General features: G+C 46.7%; 1 protein-coding gene across 2 annotated transcripts in view; it reads left to right on the top strand.

Moving 5' to 3' along the window:
* Window positions 1-12,475: 12,475 nt before the first annotated feature.
* Window positions 12,476-16,779, top strand: part of LOC307001477 (high-affinity choline transporter 1) — a 43,452-nt gene continuing 39,148 nt past the window's right edge. For both annotated transcript variants that reach the window (XM_079617998.1, XM_079617997.1), the window contains exons 1-2: window positions 12,476-12,576; window positions 15,076-15,267. In XM_079617998.1, the coding sequence (XP_079474124.1) occupies window positions 15,084-15,267 (184 nt within the window). In that variant the 5' untranslated portion in view covers window positions 12,476-12,576; window positions 15,076-15,083. The remainder of the gene's footprint in view (window positions 12,577-15,075; window positions 15,268-16,779) is intronic.

The following is a 16,779-nucleotide window of genomic DNA, read 5'->3' as shown; positions in this document are numbered from 1 at the left end:
GACAGAGCTTCCCTGGCCTCCAGCAGGACACCAGTAGAACCAGTACCAGTGTGACAGAGCTTCCCTGGCCTCCAGCAGGACACCAGTAGAACCAGTACCAGTGTGACGGAGCTTCCCTGGCCTCCAGCAGGACACCAGTAGAACCAGTACCAGTGTGACGGAGCTTCCCACGCCTCCAGCAGGACACCAGTAGAACCAGTACCAGTGTGACAGAGCTTCCCACGCCTCCAGCAGGACACCAGTAGAACCAGTACCAGTGTGACGGAGCTTCCCACGCCTCCAGCAGGACACCAGTAGAACCAGTACCAGTGTGACAGAGCTTCCCTGGCCTCCAGCAGGACACCAGTAGAACCAGTACCAGTGTGACAGAGCTTCCCTGGCCTCCAGCAGGACACCAGTAGAACCAGTACCAGTGTGACAGAGCTTCCCTGGCCTCCAGCAGGACACCAGTAGAACCAGTACCAGTGTGACGGAGCTTCCCACGCCTCCAGCAGGACACCAGTAGAACCAGTACCAGTGTGACAGAGCTTCCCTGGCCTCCAGCAGGACACCAGTAGAACCAGTACCAGTGTGACAGAGCTTCCCTGGCCTCCAGCAGGACACCAGTAGAACCAGTACCAGTGTGACAGAGCTTCCCTGGCCTCCAGCAGGACACCAGTAGAACCAGTACCAGTGTGACAGAGCTTCCCTGGCCTCCAGCAGGACACCAGTAGAACCAGTACCAGTGTGACGGAGCTTCCCACGCCTCCAGCAGGACACCAGTAGAACCAGTACCAGTGTGACAGAGCTTCCCTGGCCTCCAGCAGGACACCAGTAGAACCAGTACCAGTGTGACAGAGCTTCCCACGCCTCCAGCAGGACACCAGTAGAACCAGTACCAGTGTGACAGAGCTTCCCACGCCTCCAGCAGGACACCAGTAGAACCAGTACCAGTGTGACAGAGCTTCCCACGCCTCCAGCAGGACACCAGTAGAACCAGTACCAGTGTGACAGCTTCCCTGGCCTCCAGCAGGACACCAGTAGAACCAGAACCAGTGTGACGGAGCTTCCCTGGCCTCCAGCAGGACACCAGTAGAACCAGAACCAGTGTGACGGAGCTTCCCTGGCCTCCAGCAGGACACCAGTAGAACCAGAACCAGTGTGACGGAGCTTCCCACGCCTCCAGCAGGACACCAGTAGAACCAGTACCAGTGTGACGGAGCTTCCCTGGCCTGAGAACGAAGGCTTTACAGAGAACCATGTCCCGAAACCTCCTTCTAGTGCATTTATTTATTACTGATTGATTACTTGTCTTTAATAATCTTTGAAATGTATTTTAGTTCGTAGTTTTAGCTGTGGAATCAAAATTGTAATCGAGAAAGGTTAAATTTCACTGGTATCTGAAATGTTGTGTCATAACCTTGCTTACAGTACAAGGATACATGGGTCAAAAACTACTATTTTATTACTTTATTACTTATTTTGTGGTGGGGCCAGTGGAAATGTAATTATTGAATCGAAATGATTGATATAGTAAATAAAAAATAAATAATATTGTGCAACATGTTGAATTGATTCATTACTTGACACCTAATGGAGTCGTGGTGCAGAGACAGGAACCCAAGAGCAGATCCATTGAAAATAGAATTTATTGTCCAAAAGTTTGAAGGAAAACAAAACAAAATATAAAATAATTGGTAGCTGAGCCTCCAAGTAAGAGGACGAGACTGGGGCGAAATCCAATGGCTGGGGTCAAAACCAGTAGCGGACCAGCGGTTTCAAGGAAGAAGCCACGGCAATAGTCCAGGACGAAAGCAGAGGTCAGAAACCGGAGAGCAAGCGGAGTCGAGATGGGCAACAGGAACTAGGCGAATAAACAACAGAACAGGATATAATAAAGACAGAGAGAAGCATAAGTAGTGGAGAGCACCAGTGCAGAAGATGGGAACCAGTGAGAGTCATGAGAGTAATGGGATCCGCTGTGATGGAAGAGTGGACTAACACAAGACAAACCGCAGAACGCTGAAGATCAAACCACAGTCCTGACACACAGAGTCAAAGCTTTATTACATGATTTTTGGGCATTTACGGTATTTACAAAACATATATGGTATTTAAGCAGGCCTATTAAAAAAAAAAATACAGGACATTCATTGTGTAGAGAGACATAAATGTGGAAAATAAGATAAATATTATATACAGGTACTAAACAAAACTATCAGTGAAGGGATTTGAAAGACATTTTGGGATGAGATTAATAAAACAGTTTTATATATAAACATGTTGAAGTATGATCATTTCAGATATGATCATTCCAGATATGATAATTCCAGATATGATCATTTCAGATATGATAATTCCAGATATGATAATTCCAGATATGATAATTCCAGATATGATAATTCCAGATATGATAATTTCAGATATGATAATTCCAGATATGATAATTCCAGATATGATCATTCCAGATATGATCATTCCAGATATGATAATTCCAGATATGATCATTTCAGATATGATCATTCCAGATATGATAATTCCAGATATGATAATTCCAGATATGATAATTTCAGATATGATAATTCCAGATATGATAATTTCAGATATGATCATTCCAGATATGATCATTTCAGATATGATAATTCCAGATATGATAATTCCAGATATGATCATTTCAGATATGATCATTCCAGATATGATAATTTCAGATATGATTATTTCAGATATGATAATTCCAGATATGATAATTCCAGATATGATCATTCCAGATATGATAATTTCAGATATGATAATTCCAGATATGATAATTTCAGATATGATCATTCCAGATATGATAATTCCAGATATGATTATTTCAGATATGATCATTTCAGATATGATCATTCCAGATATGATAATTCCAGATATGATCATTCCAGATATGATCATTCCAGATATGATCATTCCAGATATGATAATTTCAGATATGATCATTCCAGATATGATAATTCCAGATATGATAATTCCAGATATGATCATTTCAGATATGATAATTCCAGATATGATAATTCCAGATATGATAATTCCAGATATGATAATTCCAGATATGATCATTCCAGATATGATAATTCCAGATATGATCATTCCAGATATGATAATTCCAGATATGATAATTCCAGATATGATCATTTCAGATATGATAATTCCAGATATGATCATTCCAGATATGATCATTCCAGATATGATAATTCCAGATATGATAATTCCAGATATGATCATTTCAGATATGATCATTCCAGATATGATCATTCCAGATATGATCATTCCAGATATGATCATTCCAGATATGATCATTCCAGATATGATCATTCCAGATATGAACAAACACCAGTAAAGGTTTATTCAGCACAAGTCTCTCCTCTATTGACATGCATTCACATAGATATATATATAAACACTAGAACTCTTAAGGCGGAGTCACTTCCGGCATCATAGGGCGGCCATCTTGTCACAGGGAAGCTTTCTGTAAGGTGAATGATCTGCACGAACACAAATACTCTTATCTCGCTGAAATCTTGACGGATTTACAAACGGTTTGGTTTCTTACAAACGTTATTAACATGGCTATAATTCTGGATGCTTGAACATGTTGAAATATATAATATTATAATTATTCATAAGTACGCAGTGTCATAACTACATCTCTGACGTTTATAACAAACCAACCCGTTTGAAAATCGGTAGATAATTGAGCAAGTTATGGTTATTTTAAAAGTACATGCATCATACAACACAATGTTACGAGTGAGCGAGCCCCCTGTGGCAAGATGGCCGTCGTGTGCGGCCGTCGACCTCCATTGGCCAACAGCGCGTACGAGGTATCTAGTGTTTATATATATATCTATGTGCATTCATATAAATGAAAAGGTTCTGCTTCCGCGCGGCAGCATTAGGAGCTTCACAGCGCCTGTGCTGGTGTTTGGGAAGAGCGCCCCCTGCTGGTTCGGTTCTCACACACGGTGTGTCCTGTACAGCGAGAAGCGCTTCAGAGGTCTTCATGGTCCAGCGGTTCTGTGTCTCGGTGGATTAAAGATGTCGAAGCGTCTCTGATGAAGTCCGGCAATAAGATGATCTTCTTCACCATACGAAAGGCTGACATCCTGAAATAATAGCATTGAATTACATTGATTATACTGTATGTAATCAAACAATAACATTTTTGTTCTAATATTATTAACAAACATGTTAAAATGTTTAAAAATGGCATGATTGTGGTAATCACCTGAACACTTCATCCCCTGTTCAGTGATGCTGTGAACTCGACCTTTGGCTCGGTTATTTAGGGTTGTTTTGTTTTATTGTTCTATTATAGTTCTATAGTTCTGTGGTAGAATGATATATTTCTCAGAAGAAGGACATTTGAACTGATTTACATTAATGCAGTGTTTTAGTGTCTAAGGTCTTATATATTGTTGATGTTTGAAATGTGTTCAGTGTTCTTCTGCACTTTAAACCTCTACAACTCACTCGAACACAGCAGAACGACCAGTCACACACTCCTGTCAGACACATCACCTGCTAAACATATTTATATATAAAATATAGAGAGGAGGAACACACACACACACACACACACACACACACAGGTGGAGAGGAGAAACACACACACACACACTACAGGTGGAGAGGAGGAACACACACACACACACACACACACACACACACAGGTGGAGAGGAGAAACACACACACACACACACAGGTGGAGAGGAGAAACACACACACACACACACACAGGTGGAGAGGAGAAACACACACACACACACACAGGTGGAGAGGAGAAACACACACACACACACACACAGGTGGAGAGGAGAAACACACACACACACACACAGGTGGAGAGGAGAAACATACACACACACACACACACACAGGTGGAGAGGATGAACACACACACTACAGGTGGAGAGGAGAAACATACACACACACACACACACACACACAGGTGGAGAGGATGAACACACACACAGGTGGAGAGGATGAACACACACACACACACACAGGTGGAGAGGAGGAACACACACACACAGGTGGAGAGGAGGAACACACACACACAGGTGGAGAGGAGGAACACACACACACACACACAGGTGGAGAGGAGGAACACACACACACAGGTGGAGAGGAGGAACACACACACACACACAGGTGGAGAGGAGGAACACACACACACACACACACACACACACAGGTGGAGAGGAGAAACATACACACACACACACAGGTGGAGAGGATAAACACACACACACACAGGTGGAGAGGAGGAACACACACACACACAGGTGGAGAGGAGGAACACACACACATACACACAGGTGGAGAGGATAAACACACACTACAGGTGGAGAGGAGAAACATACACACACACACACACACACACACACAGGTGGAGAGGATGAACACACACACAGGTGGAGAGGATGAACACACACACAGGTGGAGAGGAGGAACACACACACACAGGTGGAGAGGAGGAACACACACACACACACACACAGGTGGAGAGGAGGAACACACACACACACAGGTGGAGAGGAGGAACACACACACACAGGTGGAGAGGAGGAACACACACACACACACACACACACAGGTGGAGAGGAGAAACATACACACACACACACACACAGGTGGAGAGGAGGAACACACACACACAGGTGGAGAGGAGGAACACACACACACACACACACACAGGTGGAGAGGATAAACACACACACACACACACACACAGGTGGAGAGGAGGAACACACACACACACACACACAGGTGGAGAGGAGAAACATACACACACACACAGGTGGAGAGGAGGAACACACACACACAGGTGGAGAGGAGGAACACACACACACACACACACAGGTGGAGAGGAGGAACACACACACACACAGGTGGAGAGGATAAACACACACACACAGGTGGAGAGGAGGAACACACACACACACACACACAGGTGGAGAGGAGAAACATACACACACACACAGGTGGAGAGGAGGAACACACACACACAGGTGGAGAGGAGGAACACACACACACACACACACAGGTGGAGAGGAGGAACACACACACACACAGGTGGAGAGGATAAACACACACACACAGGTGGAGAGGAGGAACACACACACACAGGTGGAGAGGAGGAACACACACACACACACACAGGTGGAGAGGATAAACACACACACACACACACACACAGGTGGAGAGGAGGAACACACACACACACACACACAGGTGGAGAGGAGAAACATACACACACACACAGGTGGAGAGGAGAAACATACACACACACACAGGTGGAGAGGAGAAACATACACACACACACAGGTGGAGAGGAGGAACACACACACACAGGTGGAGAGGAGGAACACACACACACACACACACACAGGTGGAGAGGAGGAACACACACACACACAGGTGGAGAGGAGGAACACACACACACACAGGTGGAGAGGATAAACACACACACACACACAGGTGGAGAGGAGGAACACACACACACACACACAGGTGGAGAGGAGGAACACACACACACACACACACACAGGTGGAGAGGAGGAACACACACACACACACACACAGGTGGAGAGGAGGAACACACACACACACACACACAGGTGGAGAGGAGAAACACACACACACACACAAGTGGAGAGGAGGAACACACACACACACACAGGTGGAGAGGAGAAACACACACACACACACAGGTGGAGAGGAGAAACACACACACACACACAGGTGGAGAGGAGGAACACACACACACACAGGTGGAGAGGAGGAACACACACACACACACAGAGAGAGTGATAGAGCAGTGGATGGGGATTATTAGGAGGCCGTGATTGGGTGGAATAATTCTATGATCGTGTATTACAGTTTTTATTGGATTGATATTGAATATATAATACTTAGACACACAACATTAAAGATTCGGCTATCTGGTAAAGATGGAGAAAGAGTGTAGAGCAAAATATGGTGATTAATTTAATAATTTCTATGGAAAACACCATAAATACAAACAAAAACCGGCAAACAATAAACATAACATCATATCATTAAACCGTACTCGGTTACTACCGTGACCTCGGTTCTCTCGTCCCGCCAAAACAGGCGTGTCCTAGGCCTATAAATATCCGAGCACGGCTGTATCACTCTGATTTTCAACGCCGAAGCAAATGCGCTGACTGTGTAGAATCTCATATGGTCCAGCGCATTTAGATCGGCGTTTCGTTGATCGACTGATCGAGTCTGTTTTTCTAAGATGGCTTCTGCCTGTATACGTGAAGTTGACTGTATGTATAAAAGATCTTCTTATTAAACTGTCTGGACACTGTCAAAGTTCTCAATGCTTCGGTTTGCATGTAGGGACCCTCATTATGCTACCGTGTTAGTGTGGGGCTATTTTGAGCCTTGTTAGTGGTATTAACAAGCGATTTTTATTTGTCATTACTCTATGCCCCATATACTAGCGTTATACTAGCGTTATAGGCTGAACTGTTTTTAGAGATAAAACTATTTACATTCGATAATCATGAAAACAAATCTCAGATAACGGTTGACTAGGTAACAATGTGTAATTAGACCAAAGGTTCATTTTGCACTGGAGTTCTCCTTTAAGGAGGTCTGGGAGGGTACAGTCTCCTAGCTCCTTTAAGGAAACGAACAACCAGGTCGTTCCTACCAAGTGACCGGCCAAGCGTCGGATTGACGAACGCTGCTATAGCCGCCACATAAACTTTGAGTGTGGATGGGGTCCTACCCTTATCCAGCAGCTCCTGTATGAAGGAGAGAACCTCCGCTTCCCCGCACTGCAGGGGTGATGCGCCCCGGGCTGAGCACCAGCCAGAGAACACAGACCATTTAGAGGAATAGAGCCGTCTAGTAGACAGGGCTCTAGCCTGCTCGATCGTGTCTAATACTCCCTTTGGGAGGTTAGCGAGTATCCGTTGATGGCCCACACATGTAGGGACCACAGCTCCGGGCGAGGATGCAAAATCGAGCCCCTGGCCTGAGAGAGGAGGTCCCTCCTCACCGGTATCAGCCATGGAGCAGTGCTCGTCAGCTGCATCAGTACTGGACAGTACACAAGTACTGGAGCATTCACTTTCCCTGATTCGCTCCAATACCTGAGGTAGAAGCGAGACAGGGGGAAAAGCATAGAGCGGGCAGCGGGGCCAGACGTGGGCCAGCGCGCCCTTGCTTTGGAGAAAATTTCGGACAATGAGCGTTTTCCTGAGGTGCAAACAGGTCTATTTTCGCTCTGCCGAATGTCCTCCACAGCAGTTGTACCGTCTGCGGGTGTAGAGACCTAGCCTGGGAATTCCAAACTCTGCTACTTCGCTTTGCTTCATAGACAGAGTCTGGCATGGCATCATTGAAAAGTGTTTTCTTTATCGCGGGAAGGGGGGGGAGGGGGGGGGGGGGGTTGGGGGGCGCTCGTCTGAAGTATAAAATCATTGGTTACCCGTAAGCCAATCACATAACGTTTGGTTATGCGCCAGCTCAGCAGCATCGAACTGCCACTGTAAACACATTATAAATAATGCAAAAATGAAACCATCGAGAGAAATACCGGAGTGAACATGGCTGTCAACGACTTTTGTAGATTATGTGATGTAAATCTACGCATCCACGGCACAATCGGGGCCTCTATTATTAAACTATTATTTGACAGTAAAGAGAAACATGAAAATATTTGCAGCCAACTGTCAAAGTTAGGATTAGTTCTGTCAAACACAGCTCTTTGTTCATTTCGAGTCTGTGGGAAATGCTGCAACTTAACTGCAAGATTACAGCATGACATGGCAATATTTACGAACTGGAAAAAAAAGGAGACACTGACCTGTCAAAAGGGTGCCAGTTCGAGCTCGACAGATAAAAGAGACCCAGATATCACATATCGACATCACCTCCATTCAAAATGTTTACCAAACACTCTTCTTGTTCGTCCTTCAGTTTGAATATTCTCCACAACAGAGCGAATTGCATCCCTTGTCTCCATATCCGCGGTCGTTTTCGATTTCCCCAATCTCAAACTCGGCGCTTAGCGTCTACGTCACGGCTCTCAGCCCGCCCTCTGTTCGTTGATTGGCCGGCTGTTTTCAGGCCGGAGGAAAACTGGGAGACATGTCGATGTCTCAGACTAAGTACAGAAGCGAAATGAAATTGAGTGGAAGTACGAAGTCTGACGTAGTCAGGCTAGTAGAGACCACTCTCCCGTAGGAACATTGTTCTGTGAGAGTCTGTCCGGGCCGATATTCAGGTGCCCTGGCACGTGTGCTGCTCTCAGCGAGCGCAGATTGTGCTGGGCCCAAACCAGGAGGCGTTCCGCTAGCCTGTAAAGGTTTCGGGATTTGACACCGCCCTGGCGATTTATGTAGGCCACCACTGACATGTTGTCCGAACGGACCAGGACGTGATGTCCTTTTATCCGGGGACAAAAGCGCCTGAGCGCGTAGTCCACTGCCAACATCTCCAGGCAGTTTATGTGTGGGAGCCTTTCCCGTTCTGACCACTGGCCGAAGAACGGTCTGCCCTCGAGCAACGCTCCCCAGCCTGCGTCCGTGGACACCACCTTCACGCTCGAGGAAGTCCCCAGGCTTACACCTGACTGGTACCAGTCTGTCACACTCCATGGTGTCAGAGCTGACACGCATGCCTGATCGACCTTGAGGCGACAAAGACCGGAGATGCTCAGGCGCGGCACGGCACTCGCGCTTTTAGCCAGAACTGCATCGGGCGCATGCGCAGCAGACCCAGCTATAGTACTGATGATGCTGAGGCCATGAGACCCATCATCCTCTGAAACTTTCTGAGCGGAACTATGGAGCCGCTGCGGAAGGTTTTATCATGTGCAGAATACCCAGCCTGCACTGTGGTGACAGCTGTGCTGTCATAGACAGCGAGTCCAGATCTGTGCCCAGAAAAGATATCCTCCGACTGGGAGACAGTGAACTTTTCGCCCAGTTGACTCTGAGACCTAAAAGCTCGAGGTGATCGAGTAATATGGTCCTGTGCTGTACAGGCTCTGATCGTGATTGGGCTAGAATCAGCCAATCGTCCAAGTAATTCAGAATTCGTACGCCTTGGAGTCTCAGGGGTGCCAGCGCCGCGTCCATGCACACTGTAAACGTACGAGGTGCTAGAGACAGGCCGAACGGGAGGACTGTGTACTGATACGCCTGGCCCTCGAAGGCGAATCTCAAGTATCGCCTGTGACGTGACGCAATCTGTATTTGAAAATGAATCTTTCAGATCTATTGCCATAAACCAGTCCCCTCGGCGAATCTGCGTGAGGATTTTTCTGGTCGTGAGCATTCTGAACTTGTTCAGCTGCCTCAGATCTAAAATGGGTCTGAGACCCCCGCCTTTCTTTGGCACCAGGAAATATCTGCTGTACAAACCCCCTTCACTCCGAGCTTGAGATAAAGGCTCTATGGCCCCTTTGCTCAATAGCTTCGCTATTTTGGCTCGAAGTAGATGTGTAGAGGCTCGACATGTCTGGGAGTAAATGTGGGCGCGTGATAGCGGGCACATTAATAGCACTGGGAGTACTGTCTCTTAGAACTGACTGGCCGTGCATTGGTTTCGTTTTTACAGAAACCGTGGGACATGCAGTGTGTAGTGATTGTGGGCACTGAATAGCGGGCACATTCACTACATGTGATGCACAATCGACATGAGTCGATTTTATGTGTGCAGACCCTGTATTGTGTAGGGCTGTGCTTGTGTGTATGAATGGGCACTGGGTTGTGGGCATTACAGTTACACACATTACACCATCGGCCGTGGCCGGGACACCAGAAAATACACTCTTTTTCAGATTTATCTGGGTCGCCGTGAAAAGGTGATTTGTGTGCAGGCAAACGGGCCGTGATGCCGGTTTGTTGACTGCTGAATACACTGGCATGGTCGCGTGTGTTGGAACTGTGCAAGCGAAAATCTTTAGTGGAAGTCCGGCCGCAGCGGGACTTGAACACCGTCAAGTGTTTTCCTAGGCAGGCTAGGAAGGCGCGGAGGCCTCTGGCTTCATTGCAATCTTTGGCCGAGGCCCGCGCGGCGGGGGACGGTGTCCAGCTGAGCGAGAGCGCGGTCTCGGGTCTCGGGCCTGTCGCTGCTGGGGCGCGGTGGCGGGCGCGGAGCGTTGCTGAGTGCGAGCCGCGGCTGTTTAGGGCGACCTGTCGCAGAGCTGGAGCGCTTGGGCACAAAGTGTCTCATGGCTTGCGGCGTTTTCTGTACCTCGGCGAATCGATCCGCGAAATCCTTGACGGATGATCCGAAGAGGCCAGCAGTCGAAATGGGAGTGTTGAGGAACGCAGCGCGCTCTGACTCCGCCATCTCAGAGAGCGTCAGCCAAAGATGAGCAGACGCATCAGCTCCGCTTTGATGCTGGGCTTTCCTCCTCGACGCTCACGAGCGGCGGGGACGGGGAGATCCACAGAGCTCGCCCATCCCTCGCTACCCGAAGCGAGGAGAGAACAGCAGTCGTCCTCCACAGACGCGGCTTCACCCTCATCTTCCATAACGGACGCGGCGGCAGACAGCAGCCGTTGTCCGTCGGTCAGAGAGTCCAGCGAAGCGGGCGGAGAAGCTGGCGGCGGCGAGCTCCTCGTGGTGGAGGGAGGTTCCGGGTTCCGCTGAGCACGGCGCTTCTTACGGCGCGGCACTGCAGCGGGCGGAGGTGCAGCTTCAGCGAACGAAGCCAGGCAGAGTCACCATAGGCATCGTCTCACAGTGATGGCAGCCGTCATCGGCGAGAGCTAGAGCCGTGTGGTCCTCACCCAGGCAGGAAACACAGATCACATGGTGGTCCCCGTCGCTGAGTGGAGCTCTACACGAGCCACAGGAGTTGCGAGGCATCTTGAAAAGACGCTCGACTCTTTTGGCGTGAGGAAACACACACACTTAGAAAGGATATAGAATTCCACGGTGGATATCGATGCAGGGAATGGCGGCTGAAGTGGCGAGATGTTTTGGCGGGACGGGACGCAGAGGGGACCCTCATTGGGTCAAGCGTCATGAGAGGCCTCGCATAGGCTGCTTTTGCCGCAGAGCAGCCAATGGGCGCGCAAGTACGAGATAACTCTCGTAAGAGAACCGAACCAATGCTTTATATTGAGACCCTATAAGATGCAAGAAACAGAAAGGCAAAACGGAAGTATAGAATTTCTGAATCCTTTTCTCTTTTTAATTATTTTGTGTTTCCTTTGAGCTATTATATTTTTATTATGACTGTAACTGTGACTATATTGTGATATTTGTGAGTTAGCCTAAATGTAATTGAGAAAAAGTTGAGTAGCCCGAGGGAAACTCTTCTTCTGGCCTTTAGGGGGAGCCACGATCGGGCGACAGACTACACGAGCGGGTCATGTTTATGTAGATAACCAGAAGAACGGAACGCGGTTCACTAAATGAACTAGTATGATCTGTTATTGATCTCCGCGCGCGCCCCCGCGCCCGCGCGCGCCCCGTATAAAGCCGTCCCCGGCGAGCTCTCCTCCTCCTCCAGACGCGCGGGTCCAGCAGTGATGAGCGCAGGTCCTGCTTCTCCACAGGTACAGACACATCATCTCCGTTATTATCTGTGTGTGAACTGGAGAGAGAGAGGAAGAACACGGGCTGCACGTGTTGCTGTAACTGTTGTTTAGCGAGTTGCGTTTGGATGCAAAGATGAAGTCATTGTTTTGATTACTTTGAGCTGATCTAATTGTGTAGTTAAATTTACCAGCTGACAGATATTCAACATAATGCATGTGTGAGACAGTCTAACAGAAGTGTGTGTGTGTGTGTGTGTGTGTGTGTGTGTGTGTGTGTGTGTGTGTGTGTGTGTGTGTGTGTGAGACAGTCTAACAGAAGTGTGTGTGTGTGTGTGTGTGTGTGTGAGACAGTCTAACAGAAGTGTGTGTGTGTGTATGTGTGTGTCTGTGAGACAGTCTAACAGAAGTGTGTGTGTGTGTGTGTGTGTGTGTGTGTGTGTGTGTGTGAGAGAGAGTCTAACAGAAGTGTGTGTGTGTGTGTGTGTGTGTGTGTGTGTGTGTGTGTGTGTGTGTGTGTGTGTGTGTGTGACAGTCTAACAGAAGTGTGTGTGTGTGTGTGTCTGTGAGACAGTCTAACAGAAGTGTGTGTGTGTGTGTGTGTGTGTGTGTGTGTGTGTGTGTGTGTGTGTGTGTGTGTGTGTGAGAGTTTAACAGAAGTGTGTGTGTGTGTGTGTGTGTGTGAGAGTCTAACAGAAGGATGGACAAAACCTGTGTGTGTGTGTGTGTGTGTGTGTGTGTGAGAGAGACAGTCTAACAGAAGTGTGTGTGTGTGTGTGTGTGTGAGACAGTCTAACAGAAGGATGGACAAAACCTGTGTGTGTGTGTGTGTGTGTGTGTGTGTGTGTGTGTGTGTGTGTGTGTGTGTGTGTGTGTGTGAGACAGTCTAACAGAAGTGTGTGTGTGTGTGTGTGTGTGAGACAGTCTAACAGAAGGATGGACAAAACCTGTGTGTGTGTGTGTGTGTGTGTGTGTGTGTGTGTGTGTGTGTGTGTGTGTGTGTGTGTGTGTGTGAGAGAGAGAGAGAGAGAGTCTAACAGAAGGATGGACACAACCTGTCAAATATTAACTGAGTTCTGCTCATATTTTATCACCATTTTATAAACTATAGTGAATAAACTGTTGATGTGAGAGATGGAGTCTGAATAAAGACTGTGGCCGTTTCTCAATACCAAGTACGCAAACTTCGGACTTGCCAAGTTGGACTGAGGAGAACGAACTCCCGAGGACGAGAGTCCGGTTATTCTGCAAACGGCGTTCTTGATCGCGTCACTCGGCGCGCTCTGGCTACTCCGGTTATCTCTTTATGTATATTTTAGGCAACAATAAAACGAAATATGGTATAAAACAACACTCTGCCTCTTTTCATTTAAAAAACATCTTAAACACATTAAATGGCCACACAAATGCGGTTCAGGCACCGTGTACATTGATTATCTTCACTGCATATATTTATAACAACACGAAATAAAACACAACCCTGCTTCTTTTTGCTTTCATTTTAAAAATATGAAACATTATTGAACATTAAAACTGACATTTGAAAAAGAGAGACGGGGTTGTGTCATTTTATTTTATTATACATGTACAGTGAAGAGAATGCATAATAAAATAAATATAAAAAATATTCTATTCTATTTTAAAATATATAGCCTAAAATAAAATTACACAACCCCGACTCTTTTTGTTAAATGTCAGTTTTAATGATCTAATATCCAGTATAAAAGTATAAGTAAATAAAAATAAATAAAGCAAACAATTTAGTCAAACATAAGTCAGCTTAAAATAGCCTATAGCTCAAGTTAAATAGTCTAAATATATAAAATTATGAAACTTCACTTTGCCCTCAGCCAAAACGATTTGCCATGGAACAAATTATAGATTAATGAGACCAAAGATTGCCCGTTAGATATACACAAGGCGAGTTATATCTCATGTTTAACCACTAGACTAGAGACACCAGAGCCAGCGGCAGACATCAGAAGCACTAGCCGAGGTAAAGCTGGTCCAGTCGGGGTTATTGAGCGCTGAACACCCGGTGATCGCCCGGATCTCACAACTCCGAAAACGTCAGATACATTTTTCAAATAGGCGCTATCTTTATAAATAAACCTCAGATTTGAGCTTTAAACAACTACATTCTCGACTGAAACACTCTTAGAATTACATTTCGTGACACGATAACAGTAGTATTTTGATATTACGCGGGTTTTCTCCTCTGCCATTGACGCTTGCTGATGGTGCGAGATGCATTCTGGGATACCTGTCTGTCTCAAGTCCGCACAAGTCACCTCTACATGCATCCTGGGTAACAGGGCGGATCAGGAACACATCCGGGGATCTGAACTGGACTTGGCTAGATGTGAACTTTGAAGTGGACCAGTACTTGGGCAGCGACTGATGACGTTTCAAGTCCACAAGAACACAAGTATACAGACAAGAACGCATATTGAGAAATGGCCTGTATCTGATTAGTACTGGTGTGTGTGTGTGTGTGTGTGTGTGTGTGTGTGTGTGCAGGAGTGAACATGGCCATTCACGTGGACGGTCTGCTGGCCATCATCCTCTTCTATCTGCTGATCCTGGCGGTCGGGATCTGGGCGGCGTGGAAGAACAAGAACTCCGGGATCTCAGCGGGAACAGACCGCAGCGAGTCCATCATGGTCGGAGGAAGAGACATCGGCCTGTTCGTGGGAGGATTCACCATGACCGGTGAGGGGTCGTCAGGTCTGACCTTTCACCTTTAACCCTAACCCCAACCCTAACCCTAACCCCAACCCTAGTTCATCACTTCAGAGCTGTATAATTCAATTCAATTCAATTCAAAGCACTTTATTTGTCCCCAGGGGGAAATTTAAAAGGGCACATTACAGTAGCTTACACAGGCACACTGCACAACCACACACTACATACCACATATATACATAAAATCAGAATGCAAAAAATAAATAAAATAAAAGCGGGAATTCATCTGGAATTCATAAGCTGGACAGCCCTCGGGATGAAGGTTGCTTTCCTCCTCTGTGTCCGACAAAGCGGACAACGGAGTCTACATCCCGAGGGTAGCCACTCAAACTCTGAAAACAGAATGTGAGAGGGATCATTAATAATCCTGCGTGCCACCTTTACAGTCTGTTGGTCACATAAGGCAGTGAGAGTTCGGACGGGCTGGTCAATGATTTTTGAACAGACCTTAACCACACTCAACAGGCGGTTTCTGCTTTGCAGGGTGATGGAGTGGAACCAGCTAGTGAATGAGAAGGTTATTACATTTTCAATAAAAGCATAGTAAAATGTGTTAAGAATGACTTTGTTAACCCCAAATGACTTCAGCTTCCTAAGTAGATATTGTCTCTGATGACACTTTTTAAGGATCTCCTCTGTATTTGTGGAAAACCTTAGTAGGTTGTCAAAAGTTGATCCCAGGTATTTATATGTCTCCACTATCTCCACTGGCTCCTGCTGGATGATAGTGGTGACCGCCTCAGCTAATTGTCTCTGTTTGGGTGAGAAGGTTACAATCATGTCCTTAGTTTTATCTATATTCAGCTCGAGACAAGACTTTTCGCACCAAACTAAGAAGTCCTGCAGGGCAGGGCTGTGATGTTGTGAATGACTGGAAAGCAGAGACAGGAGGACTGTGTCATCAGCAAATTTCACATAGTGGCAATTTGCCTGGGTGGATCTACAGTCATCAGTGTAGAGGATAAAGAGAAGTGGAGAGAGGACACAGCCTTGTGGAGAACCTGTGGAGGTGAAGAGGTTGTCGGATAAGATGTGATTCACCAACACCCTCTGCGATCTGTTGGTGAGGAAATCTATAATCCACAGGATGAGTTGGTGGTTGAGGTGGAAGCGTGTGCTGAGCTTCTCTGCCAAAATGTGTGGCTGCATTGTATTAAATGCTGATGAAAAGTCAGCAAAGAGAAGTCTGGCTGAGGTGTTTGGTATTTCCAGATGCTTGTGGATAATGTTTAAGATGAATATTTTTGCATCACCCCTGCCAGCCTGATAAGCAAACTGCAGAGGATCCATCATCGAACTAGTTGCCTTGGTGATGTGCTCCTTGATGATCCTCTCCATAGCCTTCATGACCAGAGAGGTGATAGCGACTGGTCTGAGATCATTCAGGACCCTGGTGGTGCCCTTCTTGGGGATGGGGATCACTGTTGAGGTTTTCCACAACGCGGGGACTGTGCTGCTGTTCAAGGAGCCCTGGAACAG

The sequence above is a fragment of the Phoxinus phoxinus genome, assembly GCF_949152265.1.
Source record: "Phoxinus phoxinus genome assembly, chromosome: 7".
NCBI classification, from domain to species: Eukaryota; Metazoa; Chordata; class Actinopteri; order Cypriniformes; family Leuciscidae; genus Phoxinus; species Phoxinus phoxinus.
The sequence above is the reverse complement of the archived record's forward strand: the minus strand, read 5'-3'. Positions and strand labels throughout refer to the sequence as shown.